The sequence below is a fragment of the Oryctolagus cuniculus genome, chromosome 15, assembly GCF_051225735.1.
Source record: "Oryctolagus cuniculus isolate XC-2025 breed Fujian yellow rabbit chromosome 15, ASM5122573v1, whole genome shotgun sequence".
Lineage (NCBI taxonomy): Eukaryota > Metazoa > Chordata > Mammalia > Lagomorpha > Leporidae > Oryctolagus > Oryctolagus cuniculus.
Window position 1 is genome coordinate 84882790 of NC_142881.1, and position 21953 is coordinate 84904742.

Here is a 21953-nt window from a genome sequence, read left to right on the forward strand (position 1 = left end):
GTATATCCAGAGTGGGGCCTGCTCTTTGTCTCTTGCTCGCCTTTGCAAGGTTGGTGGAGAGAGAAACTCGTCTGTACCAGTACCCCCCCACACCTTTTTTTTTTTTCCTTCTCTCCTGTAGTCAGTCTGGTGAACTTTCCGGCCTCAAGCCCGCTTCCCTCTAGATTCTGACTGCCGTTTCCCCACCAATGTCTCAGGTTACTGAGCTCACCTCCCCTTCCAGTGCCTATGTGTGGACTTGGAGCCCTGGGCATTCCTGCTCTCCCCGCTGGTCGTCTATGTCACATCCACTCCCCTTCCCACACTGGTGAGCAGACCCTGCGGCTCCCATGGCTCAGCTTCCACGTGGTGGGCGACCTTGCTCTCCCAGTAGGTCCTACAAGTCACAGCCACTAGATCTGGAAGAATTTCCTCTGCAATTTTTTCCTGATCCTTTTTCTGAGGCTACCGTAACTCCACTTTTATTAAACTAAATTTTCCCGGACTGTTGGTGCACACCCTCACTATTCCGCCATCTTGGCTCCACCCACTTCTTACTCAGCAGTTAATCTGATTAAAAATGGGATTATAACCCAAGGTAGAAAACATGTAGCCTTGAGTCCATGCTGACATAAACAAATGCATGGCAGAGAACAGATCTTCCAGACAGAAGAATTCCAAGTACTTTGGGGAGATTCCCTCAAGGGGTTGAAGGGAAGCCCCCCTCTCCTTAGCTGTGGGCTGTGTGTAGCGACCTGCGAGGAGGCAGCAGGGGAAGAAGGGAAAAGAGAAATCTGACAGTCACCTTCGTCAGGTCCTCAAGGTCAGCCCGCCCACCACGCCAGCAGCAGACACCTGGACAGGGCATGTGGAGAAGGGCGTTTTCCCTCCATCGACTTCTTCGCAAAAACATGGAGTCCCAATGCAATCATCGGAAGCACGCCAGACAAATTCCATCATGGAGGACATTCTACAACATGCCCAGCCAGTGCTCAGAACAGTCAAGGTCCTCAAACAAGGGTGGGCTGGGAAATCGTCGGCCAGGAGGAGTCACGACTAATTGCAAGGTGCTATCCTGGATGGGATCCTGGACAGAAAAAGTCCACTGGGCACAAGCATGAAAGCTAAAAAAAGTGGGAATTTAGTTGATAAAAATGGTTGCTATTGGTTTGTTAATTATAATAAATGTACCCAACTAATATAAGTTGTCAGCAATGGGCTAACCTGGGTTTTGGGTATATGGCAATACCCTACCAGAAATTCTCACTGATTTTCTGTGAGCTGAAAGTTGTTCTAAAATAATTTTTAAAAAACCACCTGTTTAGAAAAACCAACATGCTCGCACATCATTAGCCATGAAGGGGACTAAAATTAGAAGCCAAGGAACACCACTCTGCAGCCTGAACAGTTGAAACGGGAAGCATCAATAGTAGCTCACGTCAGCAAGGGAGAGCAAGGGTGTGGAACAATGGAGCTCTCCTCCCAGGCAGGAGGGAGTGTAAACTCACAAAGCCACTGGGGAGAACAGTTAAACAGCTTATTTTAAAAGGATTTATTTTATCTATTTGAAAGGTAGAGTGACAGAAAAGGGAGAGACAGAGAGAGAGAAAGATCTTTCACCCACTAGTTCACTCCCCAGATGGGCAGAAGCCCACAACGGCATTTGGGTCTCCTAAATGGGTGGGGTCCAAGCTCTTGGGCTACCTCCCACTGCTTTCCTAGTACATTAGTGGGGAGCTGGATCTCAGCAGAGCAACAAGGACTTCAATACGGGATGCTGGCGATGCAAGCTACAGCTTAACCTGCAGTGCCAGTTCTGGTTCCAGTTTGCTAAGTTTTAAATGAAGTTATAAAGTTAAAAGAATACTTTATATTCAACCCAGAAATCCCAAAGTAGATATTTACCAAAGTAAAATGAAGCTGAAGTCTGCCCAGAAGTTCATGGCAGTTTTATTCATAACGTCCCAGAACTGGAAATAATCCAATGTCCATCAATTCGTGAAAGGTTAAGCATACTGGGGTGTATTCTGTAAGGTGACATTCTTCAGCCATAAAGAGAATGGATTACTCATGGATATCGCAACGTGAGTAAGCCTCAACAACACGCCCTCTATGATTCCATCCATATGAAATCCTGGAACAAGCAAAAAGCAATTAATAGTGATAAAAAGCCGATCACGGGCTGCCTTGGGCGGAGGCTGAGGGAGGGGCTTGACAGCGCAGTGGCCCAGGGAGCTGTCTAGGTGAGGAAAATGCTTGCACCGTAATTGCAGTGGTGGGGAGACTGTACTAGAGGACTTCAGAAGGTTCAGGGACAAGGGGAATTAACAGACAAGCCATCTTGGTGCAAGAGTATTTTGGAATCAATGCATTTGTTCGTAATATGTATTTCCATGAACTTCGTTAATCAAAACACACTGAGTCGTGTACTTAAAGTGAATGTATTTTGGCCGGCGCCACAGCTCACTAGGCTAATCATCGGCTTGCGGCGCCGGCACCCCGGGTTCTAGTCCCGGTTGGGGTGCCGGATTCTGTCCCAGTTGCTCCTCTTCCAGTCCAGCTCTCTGCTGTGGCCCGGGAGTGCAGTGGAGGATGGCCCAAGTGCTTGAGCCCTGCACCCACATGGGAGACCAGGAGAAGCACCTGAACTCGGCTTCGGATTGGCACAGCGTGCCGGCCGTGGCAGCCATCTGGAGGGTGAAAACGGAAGGAAAACCTTTCTCCCTGTCTCTCTCTCTCTCTTGCTCACTGTCTAACTCTGCCTGTCAAAAAAATAATAATAAAAAAATAAAAAAACAAATGTATTTTATTGTGTACAAATGATACCTCAATCAAGTTGATTTTTCACAAAGAAAAAGAAAAAGTCACACTGCCTACCTAAACTGCACTGCTCAGGTGCTCATTGTAGAAGAAGGCCTCAGACACCACCACGGGTTCCCGTCCTGTGTCCTGGCTCATCCCCACATTCTCCTCTTGGACACTGCTTCTTCTGTGCCCAGCACGTGGAACCTCAGTGGCCTGTGTCTCACACACACATCTCCTCACCAATCAAAAAGACGCCACTTGATGTTCCCCCATGGCCGCTCCAAAGCTCCTTCAACCAGGCTCACAAACCTGCTCAGAGCAGGCGCCTGGTCTGTTCTGACATGAGGGGCCATCAGCGTGGCAGTGCCCTTACCCTTCCTGGCCTCACCACACCATCACCAACTTTGGTTCCTTTGTAAATGTCTCTCCAGCTATGGAAAGCTCCCTTATCCGTCACCTGAGCTTGTCTCCCAAGACCCTGAGTTCAACCTGAGGGCTGCGGCATGCTCCTCCCTCTCTTGACGGGATCTGCACACCCTCTGTCCTTCATGCCACAGGGTGGGTTAATCACTGTCCGTTGCCTTACACCTTTCCAGGCTCTCCCTGCCCTCAGAACGAGCCCAGAATCAAGCGGTGTCCCTGGCCCCCACTCCCAAGAGCCCCCTCAGGCTGGCACTGGCCTCCCCTCCATTCCAGAAATGGTCTGAGTTCCCACTCATATCTGGGCTTCAGCCCGTGCTCCACTGTAGTGCATCCCCTCCCTGCCCCCACCCCCAACCTGGTTGAAGTCAACTAATTGTTCAAACCTCAGCCCAAATGTCCCTCCACCCACACCTCTAGACCTAATGAGATCTGTCTATTAGTCACTCCCTGGGGACCACGCCTCCCTTTCACTAACAGTTAACTAAATCAAAATTATGTATGCATTTTCTCCTGTAATGATTTGGTTAATCCATCAACCAACCAATCATTTACACCTATGAACAACTTCATCATGGCAGGGCCCCATTTGACAGGCAGAAGACTAGCCCAGTAGTGATCTTCCCAATTCAAGCCAGCCTATCCTATCATGGCTCCACCTACTCTGGTCCCACCTCTGCTCTCCACTTCTGTCCAATCACGTCTCAAACTGATGAGTGACAAAGCTATATAAAGACAATGGGCACGAAGCACAGAGCAGTCAGCTTCTTGCAGGGCTCCTGGGTGGTCACAGCCTGCTCCATGCTCCCTCCTTCCTGCCTCCTTCCTGCCTGGTGAGAGCTACATTGGAAGGCTGACATCAGGACCACAGCCCTGATCCTGTGGATATTCTGAGACTCCAAACCCTCAGGCCTCTCTTCCTTGAAGGATCTCTTTGAAGTGGTCCCTGCTTCTCAGACTTCAAGACCAGCTGCAAAGAACACCACCTCACGGAGATCAGGTACTGGTCTGGGAGTCCCCATGGAGACGGGCAGATGTTGCATTGTCCCTGTGGGGACAGAATCTTAGGAGCCCTGGAAGAGCCAGTAGGACTCTGCTCTCGGGCTGTGTTCCCCCTCCCCCATCTGTTCTTCTTCCTCTAGGGTGGGACTGTTCCTTCACTTGACCAACATTAATCTCATGTCTCCCATGAGATTACCTGTAGGAATGGGAATGAATTGGCCAGCTGAGCTCTAGGCCCGTCCCTGTGTAATATGCCCACCTCTCCTCGTCCTCTGAAGCCCACAGCCTTCACACAGCCCCCTCAGCTGTGGCCCACATGCAGCCAGGCTCATGGAGGGCAGCGAGCAGCGGTGCCCACCGTGAGTGGTGCCGTGGGGAGACGGGATCTGTGTGGTGCTTGGAAAACAAGGGTGTGGTTCTGGCCCCAGCTTAATGTGCTTAATTCTCTCTACCCACTCAGATTCCTTATGGAGGGACAAAGGCCGCAGAAACAGCGTTGCTTGTGCTCCATGGCCTGTGATCAAGGTACTGCCAAATGCCTGTTGCTTTCTTTTTGATTTTTTCCTGTCTTCCCCCTATACTTTCGGTGTTTCCTTGTGTAACACAGAGGTCTGAATATGGCATATTAGGAGACACAGCAGTCCCTGCCCTTTCTCATTTTCCCACACCTTAAGGATAATCAGCTTACATCTGAGGAAACCATTTCTTTCTTTCTTTCTTTCTTTCTTTCTTTCTTTCTTTCTTTCTTTTAAGAATGAACTTTTGGCTTTGTTGATTTTTTTCCAGATTTTTTAAAGATTTTATTTGAGAGGAAGAATTACAGAGGGAGGGACAGAGAGAGGTCTTCCATTTGATAGGCCACTCCCCATATGGCCACAACTGCCAGAGCTGGGCCAATCTGAAGCCAGGAGCCAGGAGCTTCCTCTGGGTCTCCCACATGGGTGCACGGGCCCAAGGACTTGGGCCATCCTCTGCTGACCTCCCAGGCACATTAGCAGGAAGCTGGACTGGAAGTGGAGCAGCTGGGACTGCAACCAGTGCCCATCTGGGAGGCTGAAGCATGAACCTGCTGTGCCAGAGCCGGCCCCTAAACAGTTTAACATTAGTTCTCATTCTGGAAATAATCTCTGCACAGTACTGATTTTTGTTTGTCATGTTAGACTGTGTATGGGCTTCCCTGCTGGCTGTAGGAGCATCAGCTCCAGTGTATCCATTCCTGTTTTCTCACCAGCACCAGCAAAGCCCTCTACGCCCTGACCCACCCATTCCAGCCCTCTCTCACCTTCTGCCCCACCCTACCTCCCAGAGGAACTCAGCTGAAAATGTCATGTTTGAAGAATACTAAGATGTCTTTTCCCCTCTCGCACAATTTAAATTTTCCATGACTTTGTCTTGGATTATTTTTGCTTGCGGATCAGTAATTCCCTGAAATTCTTCCCCAGTTGTTTGAATTCCAACACCATCAAGCGTTCTATCATTTGCGCCTTCTCAGCCTAGACTGGCTCCAACCTACACTGGCTGCTCTAAGCTAGCTCCCAGCCATCATTTTGGGGTCTCCCTTTGCCGATAACAAGCAGTTCCTTTCCTTCTCCTTTTAAGTTTCATCCCATTTCCTATAGCTTTTTCTTCTTTGCTTCGTTATTTTTTTAGAGTAAGTTTTCTAACAGGCTCCCAATAATTCATGCATTAAAAGAAAAATTGTAAAGGCCTTGCGTGTGTGACAAGGATTCGTAGTGGTAGTTTGGTTGGGTATTGAATTTGGGGTGAGAAATGTGTTCCCTGAAATTCTGAAGATATTTTCCACTATCTTCTACGTTCTAACGTTGCTTTGGAGATGTCTCAGACGTTCTGACTCCCGCTCCTTTCCCCTACTCTCTCCCTCTGCTCTAGGGTCTTCTGTTTGTTACAGCACTTAGAAATTTTATGGTAATATGCCTTTATTTCTCCTTATATTCTATTACCTTTCTTTTTCAATATTCTGGATTGTTGCTCTTTTCTGGGAGATATATTCAATTTTGCTTTCATGTCTTCCATGGAGATTTTAATTTCTGCTATCATATTTTAAGTTTAAAAGTTCTAGTATTTGTTTTCTAAATGTTCCCTTTTAAAAGTATCTTTACCAGTATAATTGATTCATGGGTACAGTTTCCTGGCTCCTCTCTCTGGAGAGGATCAGTTAGAGAGCAGCTTTCACGTATGGCAGGAACTGCTTCCTCCCAGCCGGCCTTTGTGGCTTGTCTAGGTTCTCCTCTCAGGGGACAGTCTTCTGCTGCTGGCAGCCTTCTGCTCGCTGCTCATTCCGAAGCTAAGGGGGAGCTCGGGGCCCATGGCTGGGGTGTGCTGGCCACGGTGCCACAGACTTCATAGGGTTGGTCTGTCAACTTGGACGTGCTCAGGTGTCTGCTGTTTAGTTTTCCTTTAGGCTGCTCAGGTTTCCCAGGCAAAGTCCTCAGTTGCTGTGCAAGGCCAGCTCTGTCACGGGTAAAACTTCTGTAGATGTCTGTCTAGTTTCAGGCATTCTGATGATTCCATCACTTGACCCTTCACCTGTGTAAACCTCACACTGTCGTTGTCACTGGAGCTGCACACCACTTGATCTGTGAGGAACCAAGCACCCTCACCCTGCTCTTTTTCTGGAAGGTCTGATCATTGGTAGCTGTTACTAAATTGCTCTCCAAATCCTCTTCATACGGAATATCCTGGATCTTTTCGTCTTTGCCACTTTAATAGATGCATGATAGTATCTCAGTTTTTTTGATTTAAATTTTTTTGTTAATATGTGAGGTGTAGCATCTTAGATGTATACAGACCTTTTGTTTTGCTCATTTTGTAGATTGCCTGTGACTGTTCGCTATTTTCTCCTATTGGGTTGCTCCTTGCATATCTGGGGTTTATGGACTCTGCTTGCTTCAGCTAGTTCAAGGCAGCCTCCCCACCTCCATTTCTGGGGGTGCATCTAGGCCAAGAAAGGGCAGAGGGTTCACGTAGTGTTATGCAATCGGAAAGGCTGCCGTGGCCCTCAGGGCGTGCTGCCACTCCCGCCATCGCTGTTTGGACTGGTGTCTGGTCACTGACTCTTGCAGGTCAGATGGAGTCCTCAGAGTCCTACCTGCGAGGCCCCCTGCAGGCCCCAGGCCCCTTCTAGCTCACCCACGCCTCCGGGCTGCATCGCAGCCACAGTGGGCTACGGGACTGAGTAGTGGAGGGTAGATGCAGATGGCTCTGACGGGTCACTTAAGCACTATTCGACGGGTCGATAAAGCATAGGCTTCCCATGCCCTGGGTCTCCCATGATTCTGATTTCTGATGCTCAAACACGCAGACTTTAACCTTTTGTATCTATTATTCTGTCATCTGTCCCTGAATTCTTCTTTCGTGCTCCAGACGTGGGCACGACTTGTGTCTCTTTGTGATTCCGCCATTCCCTGCACGCAGATATGTTGTCAGAGGAGCTGCACAGGGCTGTTCACGGCCACAAAACCCCACAGAGCACACGTCTGTCTCACACCCTTCCCGTCCGGGCTGAGACTGACGGGCTTGTAGAGTGAAGGGAGGCAAGTCATGTGGCTGTGAGTTTTCCTAGCCGAGAACCTGGGTGAGGGCAGGGGCAGGAGGGTGGGCAGGAATGCCCCCCTCAGGTGTCGTGTGATCTTGGCTTCTTTTTCCCCATGATCACCTGCACCATTTTTCTCTCCCACACTCCCTGCCCTGGAGACTGATTTAGCCCCGACTCTTGCCCTAGAGCTGCCCTCACAAATCCTCAGGGACAGCCTTCCCCTGGGCAGTTACAATGGCCTCAGGACAGACATGCCGTGTCCCACTTAGCAGCCCCAGCAGGCTGCTCCCGCCTTGGTTTTCTTCCCCAAGGGGTCCGGATGCCTCCTCTTGGTTTTCCTCTCTGACTTTTCTTTGAATGCTACGCGTGTCCCAAAGGGCCCTCTCACATCCCTGGCTGATCTGTGCCACCAGGGCAGAGCTGACAGGTCTGTGCAGGCGACTCCAGGTCCAGACTGTGCGCCAGACTCACAGGGCTAAGGAGTCCTCAGCATCTCCGTATGACCAATGTGATACTGAGCACCTCTCCGTCACCCACTCCTGCACGCCTCCCTTGATCCCTACCTTGGGGAAATGGCTTCCCGCCCTTCCCTGGTGGTTAGAGGGCAGAGAGTTCCCGCCACACAAATAGCGTCAGGAGATAGACACTGGATGTGGTCTCAGAGTCCCCTGCCCAGCAGTCACCAGGCCACAGAGGGCTGCTTTGGGAAGGGGGTCCCTGGCTCTTGTCACTTTTCCTCAGGTCCCTCAAATCTCCTGTCCCTGGGCATGCCCACTTCCTGCCTAGTCCCCACATTCACTTTCTGAAGTCCAGCTGTAATGACATCACCTCACTGCTTAAAATCTTCCAGTAGCAAAAAAAGGAAAAGTCAGTCTTCCAGTAGTCTTGCTTGGGGCCAGAACAGCTTAGCTGAGAAGTGTCTGGAGGGGCTTGCCCCTTCCTGCTATCCATCTTGGCTCTCCTTCCTCCAGCATCCCCTGTACTAAGGTCCTGCTTATGTTACAAAAACATAAAAGCTGTTTTGTTACAGCAAAACAAGTCTGACCTCCCCCCACCCATACAGGCTGGAATGCACACTTGGGCCAGGCCCTCAGCTAAGCAGTGCCTGTAACCAGCAGGGGTCGGCACACCATGATACTGCTTCTGGACAAAGTGAACCGAGGCGCAGGGAGCTGAAATGACGCATTCTGCACCCAGAGCCACCTCTCTTGTTTCCCCCCAGTTCTGCACTTCCTGACCTGTCGCTCGCGAGCCTCACCGTATGTCTTTGTTGGGTCTCTCATCTTGTCTGCTGAAGTTTACGCTAAGTGAGGGCAAGCACCACGCCATTTATTCAACAATCTCTCCAGTGCACTCCCAACTCCATTCACTCCTCGGTCACCTGCAGGCTGCAATATCCAACAGACAAGGCCGCTGCAGGGACCAAATGGAATCATGGGAAGTGCTGAGCCCTGAAGGGGTCCTGGGCAGAGCTGACGGCCCACGTGCAAGGGCTTGTCTTGTGGCCCTCCCTCTATCTGCAGAGCGTCTCCGGGCCATCCCTCAAGTGCCTTCCTGTTCTCCCTTCCCCAAAGGCTTTTTCTCCTCTTCTCACTCTCTGTTTCTCTCTGTAGGTTCTGCTGCGCTTCTGAGGGAGCCAGGCCACTCGGGTGTGCGACAGGAAGACCCCACGGAAGCAGATGGTTCCCCAGGACCAGCCCAACCCACAAAACCCGTGGCTTACGTGAAACCCATGAGAATCCAGACCCGGGCGTACGCACGCACAGCTCCTCCTGCAGGAAGAGGCCACCCTGCAGGAAGAGGCAGCCTCAGCAGGGCAGGCCCTCCAGAGGGAGCAGGTCGGCACAGGCAGCCGAACCACACCGAGGAGCCACGCCACCCCGTCAGACCAGCAACCAGCCTGGCCCCACTCTTCACTGTTCCGGAAGCTACAGCGCAGGGAGACCACAGCCTCCACCCCGCCCGGGAGCACAGGCCTGCCCTGGAGCAGCCGGCGCCACAGGTCTATCTGTGCATAGGTTTCAGCCCCTTAGCTGGCTCAACCTTGCGTGTCAGGCAGACCGCCTCCGGCACCCACGTGTTCGGACTTCCGGTGTTCTTTACCAATGTCTTCCACTGACCTGGCTCCTGCCGTAGCCTTCTCTTCTCTTCCCCTGGCTCTTGCTAACCAAATCCAAAACCCATTGCTGCCCCGCCCCTCTGGCCCATCCTCTAAGTTGTTCTGTCCAAGGGAGTCCCCGCTCCCTCCTCCCAGATCCCAACCCAGCCGCCCTCTGCTCCCCACGCCCTGTCCTGCCTGTGCTTTATTAAAGATGCATGTGTGCTCGGAGCTCAGTGCCTGTGAACGTGAAGTCAACAGTCTCCCCTTGTGCGGCCGGACGTCTTAGAACAGGGGACACAACGAAACAGAGAAAGTGCATGCAAGGAAATACAACTCACAGGGCATTCAGAAGACTTTCCAACGAGTATAACTAATACCCTCAGAGTACTTAACATACAAAGCCAGCTAGACACACTTGGGGCAAGGGGCAGGACTGTCGGAACACGAAATTTGTAGTTAGATAGGACTCAGGAGCCAATCAGCCGCAGAGGGAGCCTGCTGGAACAAGGCAGAGTGCAGCTGTGACGGCTGAGCCCATGCCAGTTAACTCCCACAGTGGGCCACAGAAGAACCTCCACCATGAAGAGTGGATCATTTGGGTCAGAGCAGTAACACTGCCTCATCATTTCTCCCAATGGAAGAGAGACACGACTCCTGGGCAGGGGATAGGAACACACTGGGGTGTATGCAATATGACTAGAAAAACCGAAAAGCTGCTTGAGAGATGCAAAGCAGAATCAGGCTAGTGGTGCGTGGTGGCGTCAGTAAGTATGGGAAAGCAACAGGGCAGCCTCTTCAAAGCTTGCAGGGAGATGAATCTTAATGTAGAATTCTGTAACTAGGGGCTGACTCTGTGGTGTAGTGAATAAAGCCGCCGCCTGCAGTACTGGCATCCCATATGTGCACCAGTTCAAGTCCCGGCTGCTCCACTTTTGATCCAGCTCTCTGCTATGGCTTGGGGAAGCAGTGGAAGCTGGCCCAAGTCCTTGGGCCCCTGCACCTGTGTAGGAGACCCGGAAAAATCTCCTGGCTGCTGGCTTTGGATCAGTACAGCTCTGGCCGTTGTGGCCAACTGGGGAGTGAACCAGCAATGGAAGATTTCTCTCTGCCTCTCCTTCTCTATGTAACTTTCAAATAAATCTTAAAAAAAAATTCTGTACCTAGTGAGAGACATGTTCACAGTAGGGCACGGGGTGGGGGGCAGGAGGTAGGGGCTACAGGCACAAGGGTGAGGTCACATGAAGGCCTGGGGAAAGAGAAAAAGCCGGAAGCCTAACCAAACTGGGCCTGGGGCAGGAACTTGCCCTGAATTTACAGTGCACAAATTTGTGTTTTTCCGTTGAGCAAGAGGTTGGCTGTAGGTTTCCCATGGATGTGCTTGGTCCCATTTTTGTAGAGTTGGATTAAAAATGTATTACAACTTGGATTTTGTACTTTATTAAGTAGGCTTTGGATAGTTGATTTTAGGACTCATTTGCAAGAGAAAATTTCCAAGAAAAATACAATTTCTCCCAAACAAAATTTTTCCTTGGGCATTCTATTATCCCCTTAAATGACTCTCTCTCTTGTTGTTGGTTTTTTTTTTTTCTAGTAGTACTACAATTCTTTCCTTAAAACTTCACTCATTGCCAGTGTAGGATGTGTTTGCCAAAACCAGGGAAAAAATGACAACAGAAGGGAAGAATGTGGGTTGCCAGTTTTCCATGGCCATTGTGTCTCCCCACAACCACACAACACCCACCTTTAATTTTCCTCTTGCTTTTCACTTTGGTAAAGACTTCCAGTGCTGTTTCAGTGTCAGTGAAGGAAGAGCTTCTTCCTTCGTGTCATACAGCAGAGGAAAACCTTTCAGCTTTTCCCCGGGAAGTACGATGTTCACTGTAGGTTGTTATATGCAGTCTTCACTGTTTCAGGCATGTTTTTTCTATACTTAGTCTACTGAGGATTTCTTTTTATCCATGAAGGGATGTTGAATTTTATCAAATTAGTTTTTGTACCCATTGAGATGATCATGTAGCTTATGTCAATGAATCTGTTGATGTGCTGAACTGCCGAATTTACATATGTTGAAACATGCTTATGCATTCCTAGGCTAAATCCCACTTGATGACATGATGTGATATTTTTATGGGCTGATGGATTTGGTTTGCTAGTATTTTCTTGAGAATCTTTGCATCTATGTTCATCAGGGTTATTAGTTTGTAACTTTCTTTTCATGGTGTGTCCTGGTCTAGTTTTTGTGTTAGGGTAATACTGGTCATGTAGAATAAGTAGAGAGTTCTTTCCTATTCAACCTTTTGGGTTAGTCTGAGAAGAACTGGTATATTTCCTCTTTAAAATGTTTGGTAGAATTCAGCAATAAGCCATCAGGTCTTGGGTTTTCTTGGTTGGGAGACATTTTATTAGAGAGTCAATGTTGTTACTTGTTATTTGTTTCCCCTGGTTTTCTACTGTCTCATGGCTCAATTTTGGTAGGTTATATGAGAGAACTTCAAAGAGTTCATGAAACCTAAAAGATAAAAATAAAAACGTTTATTTCTAAATATAATCTTCATCAAGTTAAGGACACTTTTGTAAGCAATGATACCAGTCATTTAGTCTATCTCTTCAAGAACTAAGGTTCCTGGGAATTTAACCATGTCAATTGCAGTCTTTTGTACATTTGTGGCTGGGACAAAGGGTAGCCATTAAGGAATTTTTTAAGATTCTGAAACAAAAAGAAGTGAGAAAATGCCAAATCAGAACGCTAAGGTGGATGCCCAGTGATTTCCTGTTGAAACTCCTGTAAGGTTGCCTGTCGCTCCCCCTCTTCGTGGAGGAACGACACAGGACCCTGCGCTGTTCTTTTGTCTGCTCGGCCCTCCCCGGGTTTGCTGCTGGTTCTTCCCGGGTTGGCTACCGTCCCTTCCACCTCCGTGGAAGGGCGGTTCCCCCTGCCGCTTTCCCCACTTCCGCGGGGGAGCGGCACACCACAGGCCGGCCCTATCGGGGGCTGCACAGGTGTTCCTTCAGATAGATGTTCCCCTTAGATGTTCCTGGTGCATGTTGTCTCGCTCCTCCTTTATAGTCCTCTTCCACCAATCCCAACTCTGCTACCCACACGCCGAGTACGCTGCTCTCCTCCAATCAGGAGCAGGTCCTACAGTTTATTGGTTGAACTGGAGGCAGCTGTGTAGAAGCTGTTTCCTCCTCTCCCAGCACCATATTGTGGGAGAGCAGATGCATAGAATAAGTCTTAATTCCAGTAACTTAGTCCAGTCCGAGTTGCTCCCCACAGTTGCCCATGTATGATGAGAAGAATGAGCAGAATAACTGTCATGGAGGAGAATGACTCTTTGGTGAAGCATTGCCAGGTGTTTTTCTGTTAAAGTTTTGGCAAACTTTTGTCAAAAGCACCTCCTAAGAAGCAAATGGATTCTTCAGCCTTTCAGTAAGTGAACAAGCAAACTTCCTTGAACATCCCAAAAACCTGTTGCCATGATCTTTGTTCTTGACTGATGTGCTTTTACTTTGACTGAACCACTTCCACCTCTTAGCAATCATTGTTTTGATGGTATTTTGTCTTCGAATTAGTATTGGTAAAACCATGTTTCATCGCTTGCTTCAGGATCTTGATTCTATTTAAAATTCCAATTAACATTGAACTCTTTACTTAATATAGAATTGATCATAAGTGTATAAATCCAATTGAAAATGGATCCCAGTTAAAAAATAAGAGTAGGAATAAGAGAGGGAGGAGCTGTACAGTTCAGTACACATTCCTACAGACTTATCCTTAAGGGTAAAGCTAAAAACTTGCCATGAGACTCCAAATCCCATTAAGCTGGGTGGTACTAATGCCATCTTAGTATTAAAGTGATCATATTAAGTGTTACAGTGATCATACAGATAGGATTAAGTGTCCAAGATGAAAGAAGTTTTCAGGTAAAATTTCACTGAGTAGATTTTCTAGACCTTTCCCTTCCACAAACACAAACTGGATATTTATTCATCTAATTGTGTCCCATAAGTCTCAAAGGCTTTCTTCTTTCTTTACCTCGCTTTCTCTTGTTCTTCTACATTTTTTTTTTCATTTTGGTCTGAGGTATTTCAAAAGACTTGTGTTAAATCCATAAATTCCTTCTACATGATCTTTTGAGGACTTCTCATACCTACTGTGTCCTTACAACGATATTTGTGCATTTGACAGAGCAGCTGTCTCTGCCAGTGTTTATTAAAAGGCTTTCTCCTGAAGATGTATCTTGGTTGTCAGATTGGTTGGCTATATTGGCTTTGGTCATAGTTGAGTCTTACTGTAACTTCTTTAGCTGTAAGCAATGACTTTGAACATGGTACATGGTGTAGCAAGGTCAAATGCCTGTGTTCATGAACCCAGAGGTATGGGCACTCCCGTGGCCCAGGAAAGTGTGGTACACACAACAGTAGGTTAGGCCACCCACCATATTTCCATTCCAGCAATGGAAATGGTGGTATTAAGGAAATGGACATGACTTTCATTTCTTCATGGACTGCTGGTGCAATCTCTTCTCTTGGTGGGGAACACCAGCAATGGCGGCAGTGGTGACAGAAGTTCAAAGCATGGAGGACAAATCTCCAGGACACACATGGGTGAGTACGGCTGTGGACTCTGGGGCATGTTTCTCCAGGCTGTGCTTGGACAAGTGCCACCAGCATTGGGGGCCACTAGTGGATGCATTTTCAGGCCCTGCCAGGGATGAGCAACACTCGTAGCAGACTAGCTAAAGGTGTGTCCAGGCTCCCTGATGTCAGATGCCACTGACAGTAACAGGGTGGCAAAAGAAACAAATGTCTATGTTTCTCAGGTCTTGAAGGCAGCAGTGCAAGACATTGTGTGGACTTGGGTGCTGGGGTCATAGATGCACTGCTGGGTCTCAGTGGAGTATTTATGGGGCTCCAGGGATTGGGCTATGCAGAGGCTTCTGTATAGTCTGGGGGCTATACAAACTACCACAGTGTCTCCCTTCTCAAGGTGACATCATGCTGCAGCAACCTGGGCAGTGGAGGTGGGTGGGGGGGAAACAATGTAAGTTCCTCCTCTGAAGCCTAACTATTGTGCAGACTCCACGCAGCTTTCCTAACTAGCTCTCAGACTCTGATGGCTAGAACTCCCCTGTAGCTAGGATGTCACTGTGGACAGCAACAGGGTGATTCTTCAGCCGGAATGGGGCATCCCTCCAGCTGGAGAGCCAAGGTGAGTTGCCAGTGCACTTTGCTGCTTTGTATTCTGCCATTGTAGTTCTCTGTATCTTACAGGTTTTGGGCTCTCCCTTGCTGAGTTTTACTGCTCTCCCTCTGCCACTTACCTGCAAATATTCATTTGTTGTTAGAGTTATTCTTTATGGAGGAGGAAGAGGCAAGTGCTAGCATGCCTAGTCTTGGAATCTCCAGTTTTATGATTTTAACTCTTTGAAGTCTATGACTTATTTCAAGTTAATTTTGTATAAGATGTGAGGTTAGTGTCAAATTTCTTTTTTTTTGTCTTATGAATAGCTAATTTTCCAGATTATTTTTTTAAAGATTATCCTTTCTGTCGCTCCCTGTCTTCGTGGAGGAACGACACAGGACCCTGCGCTGTTCTTTTGTCTGCTCGGCCCTCCCTGGGTTTGCTGCTGGTTCTTCCCGGGTTGGCTACCGACCCTTCCACCTCCGTGGAAGGGCGGTTCCCCCTAGCCACTTTCCCCACTTCCACGAGGGAGCGGCACACCGCGGGCCGGCTCTCTCGGGGGCTGCACAGGTGTTCCCTCAGATGTTCCTGGTGCATGTTGTCTCGCTCCTCCTTTATAGTCCTCTTCCACCAATCCCAACTCTGCTACCCACACGCCGAGCACGCTGCTCTCCTCCAATCAGGAGCAGGTCCTACAGTTTATTGGTTGAACTGGAGGCAGCTGTGTAGAAGCTGTTTTCTCCTCTCCCAGCGCCATATTGTGGGAGAGCAGATGCATAGAATAAGTCTTAATTCCAGTAACTTAGTCTAGTCCAAGTTGCTCCCAGTTGCTCCCCACACTTTCCTTATTGTCTTGAATCCTGAAGTTCAAATACCATCTTCCTTGACATCTTCTTGTGATTACAAAGAATACTCAATGAGATATATGTAAACACGCTCTGAAAAGTAGAAAACTTGATATCTAGTCACTATTGTGACTAATTTGAGTAAATCCTGATCCAGAAACTAACAGCACAAAAAACATTTTGGGCCAGGAGCCGACAGCCTCACATATGGTGTAGTCCCACCCCTTTATTATTTTAAAATGCTTTTTAAGTTGTGAGGTGTTAAAGAAATGCAAGATTTTGTCTTAACAATTGTAAATTCCTGGACTACATAAGAAAGTCCATTCTTTCTTTTTCCAGAAGTGCTGACCCATAAATATGGTTATGCAATCTAAAATTCTGCAAGAGGATCTTAATAATCAACAAGAAAATTATTGTTACTTATTATTTTTATGTATTTTATGGCACAGAGAGAGACAAAGAGAGAGACAGAGAGAGAGAGAGATTGGACAGAAGACAGAGACTGTGTATCCACTAGTTTACTTTTCAAATGCCCACAACAGTTGAACTGGGCCAAGTTGAAGGCAGGAGTCTAGAACTTTATGTCAATCTCCCACATGTGCAGCAGAGACCCTAATACTTAGGCCATTACTCACTGCCTCTCATGGTGCACATTAGCGGGAAGTTGGAGTCAAGAGTGGAGCCAGGATTCAAACTCAGCCAGTCTGATATGATATAAGAGTGGTCCAAATGGAATCCTAATTGCCGCACCAAACACCCACCCTGGAAAATAGATTGCTTCATGGCCCTTAAAAATTGTCAAAGCTGGGGTGATAGAGTGGTTAAGATGGCAGTTGAGATGCCCACATCTCATACTGTAGCATCACTTCAAGTCCAAGATCCATTCCAGATACCAGATTCCTAAATAATGCACACCTTGGAAGGCAGTAGGCAATGGCTTAAGTAACTGAGTCCCTGCCACCGACAGTGGGATAGTGGTTCAGCCCCAGTTGATGCAGACATTTGGGGACTGAATCTGTAGAAGGGAATCTCCCTCTCCCTCTCCCTCTCTCTCCCCTCTCCCTCCCTCCCTCTTGAATAAATAAATTATTTTTTAAATTGTCAGTGTTAAAAGCTCCCTTACTGCTAGTTTTAAATAGTTACAAAAATAAAAAAATAGTAAGACCAGTATATTTTTAGAACACTGTAATTGAAGACATCAGAAATAAGGCATATACTTTATTTAAAAAAAAGCTTACCAAGAATAATTTGAGCAGTGTTTTTTCCTTTATAGAATTTATAGTATAGAGTGAGCACTTTTTCGATGCCTTGGCTAACTGTCATACTCCTTTCTAAACTGGAATCAATTTCTGCCATTTTATTCTTTGCACCTACATTGACATGACACAGCTTCAAAATTTGTTTAATCTGTAGGTTGCCCTTCATCCTTTTTGTTTCAACCTCTTTCTTCATTAATGTTGATAAGTTCCCTTTCGACAATCCCCTTTGGCTGCACTAGAAGAGCAGCAGTGTCAACATGTCCCCACTCAGCTATTTCTTCTATTATTCCTTTTACATTCAATTTGAATGTCACTTTTTGTTTCTTTGCTGAAGTTTCATCTCTAATGAAGTTTCATCTCTTTTGATTACCCACTTTTGTAAAATGTCATGTGTGCTTATTACTGGAAGACAAGAGGTAACACAGCTGTATGCTTTGCTGTTTGTGCATGAACTGGGTAACAGGTGCAGTGACCAATCACCAACATACCTTGAAGGAAGGGACACATTTACTCAAAGCTTATGATGCACATTTTTTATCTGCATACTTTATTTGTGGAATAAAGAGTTAGTAGTAGTGTTTGTTAACTTCATGCAACTGTTCACAGTTAATATATCATGATAACTGAAATTTGTATAGTTGTTTCAGAGCTGGTGTTATTTAAGGAGACACAGTAACTGATATCTGTGTATATTGGAGCCACGTAAAGTGAAGACTACCAATATCTGCAGTGTTCTGAGATGTGTGAATTCACCCATTTAGTGTTCAGCATTTGTAGTGAAAGAGAAATAAATGATTTCTCTCCCTTTCTTGATGAGTCTCCAAGAATCTGCTCTATAAATTCTAGAAATATGTGGAAGATAAATCAAAGAACCTTTCTATGACTGTCACTTAAATAGACTGATATTGAGGTAGATCAGATCAGTGGGCATTAGTGTTTGGATGGATTACAGTTTACTTTTTTAGAAAAGCAAAAAGCTGTACATGATTAATTTTCATCATTTAGATTTACTTATTTGTTTCTCTTTAGCTGTCAACTTTTTGTATACAGAATAAAAAGTTCAAGCCATATCAAATGTTATATGTACCCTATATTAAGGTACAATCCTCTTACATTCCCAAGAGGTTGTTTTTAAAGGCAACTTGCTTTCAGTATCCTGGAGAACTATTGTACAAATAAGGATAGAAAGTGCATAACCGGGATCTTCAGGAATAGCTCTGAATTGCTGGTGTTGACTCTTAAGATGTCTAACAGTAGTTCATCACCCTGATTTTCATAAGAAAAATCCATCAATGCACATCTCTCAACTCTCCCCACAGAAAAGAGCAGAAAAATTCTTTTGACCATCTTGGGAAGGTTCTTATTGCTTTTAGAATCATAAAGTTATTTTAGATCTGAATGAATCTACTAAACATAGAGGCATTTATTCACTGATAGTAGCTGCTGTGTTTCACTTTGACTTTATCATCTCTGCCTTAAGTCTAGTGAGAGAAAACAGTAATAAAAATAGCTAAAATATAGCTTGGTAATTGGGAGAGGTTGTCACATGATGCTTTGAGATTATTAGATAAACATCAAACTCATTGTTGAAGAAAACATCTTTATAATAGTAAAGATGAGAGCAATCTAAATGTCCAATATAGATAGTATTTAAAAACATTAAGGTATTTTAATTATAATTAAGTACCATGCAACATTTAAAAAGAATGAGATATGCCAATAATATATTTGGAAAATTTTATCTTATGTGGAAAAAAATTTTGCAAGGTAGAATAGTAAATAAAATACATGCCAACAATTTTCTGAAAGATTCCATGATAAACTTATCAGTAGAAAGGAGCTGTAAAGTCTAAAGAGAAAGAGGTTGGGGGGGAGGTTTTTCTACCGATCTTATACTCTTTCATAATTATGATTTTTTGTAACCATGTACACCTGTAACTTTAAAAATATATAATATTTGAAAATGAAACCAATGCACTCAATTAAAAAAAAGACCAAAGAAAATCTCTTAAAAAATAGAAATAGAAACCATATAGACTTTTGTTAAGAACAAAATATTTACCGTAAACTTCTTGATGATATCATACTCTGCTACTTTTTTCTCAAGCATTTTCAAACAATCCTTGATGGTTGTTTGTCCATTAAAACCAAATATTAATGGTCGAACCTTAGCCAACTGAGCTAGCTCCCATTCAGAAACAATTTTGTGTATCTCTAACAAAAAGAAAAATTCACATGTGTAAGTGACTTGCATGTATGTGAAGGGAGAATTTATTGTTCTATCCTTAGTGATGGCACAGCCATTTGATGGTCAAAGGAAGTTTACTTTTCCAAGAATTTACTACTATAAAAGAGACTACCTTTGTTCAAAAAAATCACGGTTCTGTACTTTGGGAATTACATGAAGTCTACTATTCTTGGTGAAAATTTTCAGTGTGTAAACACAACAGATGTGGTAGATTGAGAAGTGTTCTGTTTTAAAATGTGAATTTGATATATGGATGGATAATTATGCCACAGCAAGAATGTAAAAGACCGGATTAGGAAAAAAGAAAGAACTTTTGCCCTTCCTGAGACCAAATGCCACCACACATCTTATTCTAACACTGATCAAACATACACACACACACACACACACACACCTATACCCCAGGACAGAGAGGATCTGTATACTGTAATTAATAAGACTGAATAATATATACATAGGGATATTCATAATCAATAATAAGAGAACATATTCCAGTTAATAACAGATATAGCATTTTTAAATTATGGTCTTTTAGTTCCTATTGACAATCTGGGTTTCAATATTTTAAATTTTCTCATCATACCTATTGGCCAAAATGCAGTAACTTTGGAAAGTCAGTACTAAGAGAATATCTTTAAAGTTTCAGAATTCTGATGTCAAATGTTCAAGTTAAACTTCTTAAAAATCTCTTTCCAAAAACAAATATGTACAAAAATTAAGTTAATAGCAAAAAAATACAAGAAGCAATTAAACAATTATAAAAACAGACAGAATTTTCTAACAATTTGCATATCCCTAGGAAACCTGTCTGGACCTCTCACTCTATTCAGAAACTTGTGGCAGGGGTGGGAGTGAGAGCCTGTTGACTGGGACAGTCAGAAATTCTAGAATTTCCCACACATATTTCTAACCTTAGTGTGAGAGAAGGTCTAAGCAGCCCCAAAGGGGAGATGGAATTCTAAGTGTAGAAGCCTTTTTGACTATCTTTGATCCCAACAGCAAAATAAAAAACCTTAGAGCTGCCCACTGTGCTCCAGCTTTCCTGGAAAAAAGAGAGGAAAGACAAAGGAGAGTGACTAGAAGACACTGCTGTCAAGTCCCCAGCAGTGGTTCTACTCTGATGGTTAATGAAAGTCACTCACAATTATCCACAGCAATAGCCTTGCCAAAGAACAGTTCACAAACAGGTGATTTGGGTGCATGGGAAACAAGTTCATGCATGGCTTTTGGGAAAGAGAAGACAGCCTCTCTTCTACCCTGTCCCTCTATCAAGACATAAACAAAGCAAAAGGTCCTAATTATCACAAGATGCTCTCTTGTGACAATAAAATAAATGAGTTGATGAGCTGAGCATAGTGAATATGAAAACATAAAGAATTTTTTAAAATCTTGTGTATTTGACGAGCAGAGAGACAGATGCAGAGCGTGCTCCCATCCACAGGCTCACTCCCCACATGTGCACAGGGCTAGAACTCATGAGGCTGAAGGAGGAGGCTAACACAATCCAGCTCTTCCACACAGGCAACAGGAACCCAATCTCGAGGTATCTCTGCTGCCCCCCAGGAACTCCATTAGCAGGATGTTGGAGTCTGCAGCTTGAACTTGGTATGGAACCCAGGTATTCCGAGGTGGAATATATATTTACAGGTGTTTAAGCTGAATTCCCACCTCCAAACTATGTTCTTGATGATATCATTAAGTAGCTCATCATAGTGAACTTGGAATCTCACCTACTTAAGAACTTTCGTCCGGTGCCGCAGCTCACTAGGCTAATCCTCCACCTTGCGGCGCCAGCACACCAGGTTCTAGTCCCGGTCGGGGCGCCGGATTCTGTCCCGGTTGCCCCTCTTCCAGGCCAGCTCTCTGCTGTGGCCCGGGAGTGCAGTGGAGGATGGCCCAGGTGCTTGGGCCCTGCACCCCATGGGAGACCAGGAGAAGCACCTGGCTCCTGCCTTTGGATCAGTGTAGTGCGCTGACCGCAGCGCGCCGGCCGCGGCGGCCATTGGAGGGTGAACCAACGGCAAAGGAAGACCTTTCTCTCTGTCTCTCTCTCTCACTGTCCACTCTGCCTGTCAAAAAAAAAAAAAAAAAACAACTTTCATTATAGGGGAAAACATATTTCCTATATGTTAACATCACTTTGATTTAGACTTCTTTTTCTTGAAGAAAAAATTCTTGGTCCAAGAATTCTATTCAGCATCAGGCTCAGCTGAGATCAAGGCAATCATACCATCCAGTTTACAGAAAGTGTTTGGATCTAGCTATTTGATGCTGGCATCCTCTTCGGGCCAGCCTGAAGAGCAGGTGCACTTCCCGTAAGGATCCAAGAGCAAACAATACAAAGTGGTCTGCCAAAAGAAGTGCTGCCTGTGCCTCGGTGGGCTCCTGGATAACACCACTTTAGCAAAAATGTAAGAACTAGAAAGTCACCACCACAACCTTTGGCTCTAGTAACATACTACACTTTAGCTATAATGAGGACTAGGAATGCCACATCTGCTACGGTATGTACAAGCAAAACCGGAGCCTCGCTACATACTTGTATCTTGGCTA

General features: G+C 45.7%; 1 protein-coding gene, 1 long non-coding RNA gene and 1 pseudogene across 2 annotated transcripts in view; 1 reads left to right on the forward strand and 2 right to left on the reverse strand.

Moving 5' to 3' along the window:
- The first annotated feature begins 3926 nt into the window (after positions 1-3926).
- Positions 3927-10091, forward strand: LOC149122147 (uncharacterized). Its single transcript, XM_089314149.1, has 3 exons — positions 3927-4204; positions 4667-4731; positions 9376-10091. The coding sequence occupies exons 2-3, from the start codon at positions 4674-4676 to the stop codon at positions 9879-9881; spliced, it is 564 nt and encodes a 187-aa protein (XP_089170275.1). The 5' UTR covers positions 3927-4204; positions 4667-4673; the 3' UTR covers positions 9882-10091.
- Positions 10092-12241: 2150 nt separating this feature from the next.
- The window catches only part of LOC103345001 (uncharacterized), a 32307-nt gene continuing 22595 nt past the window's right edge, over positions 12242-21953 (reverse strand). The window contains exon 4 of the long non-coding RNA XR_016221808.1: positions 12242-12372. This is a non-coding gene — a long non-coding RNA (uncharacterized LOC103345001). The remainder of the gene's footprint in view (positions 12373-21953) is intronic.
- Positions 19028-21461, reverse strand: LOC149122148 (tyrosine-protein phosphatase non-receptor type 20 pseudogene; annotated as a pseudogene).

Bases quoted from the DNA above. Each gene is read 5' to 3' on its own strand.
- LOC149122147 (XM_089314149.1), top strand. From the start codon at position 4,674: ATGGAGGGACAAAGGCCGCAGAAACAGCGTTGCTTGTGCTCCATGGCC. The intron at 4,732-9,375 runs GTACTGCCAAAT...TTCTCTCTGTAG, and splicing joins CTCCATGGCCTGTGATCAAG to GTTCTGCTGCGCTTCTGAGG.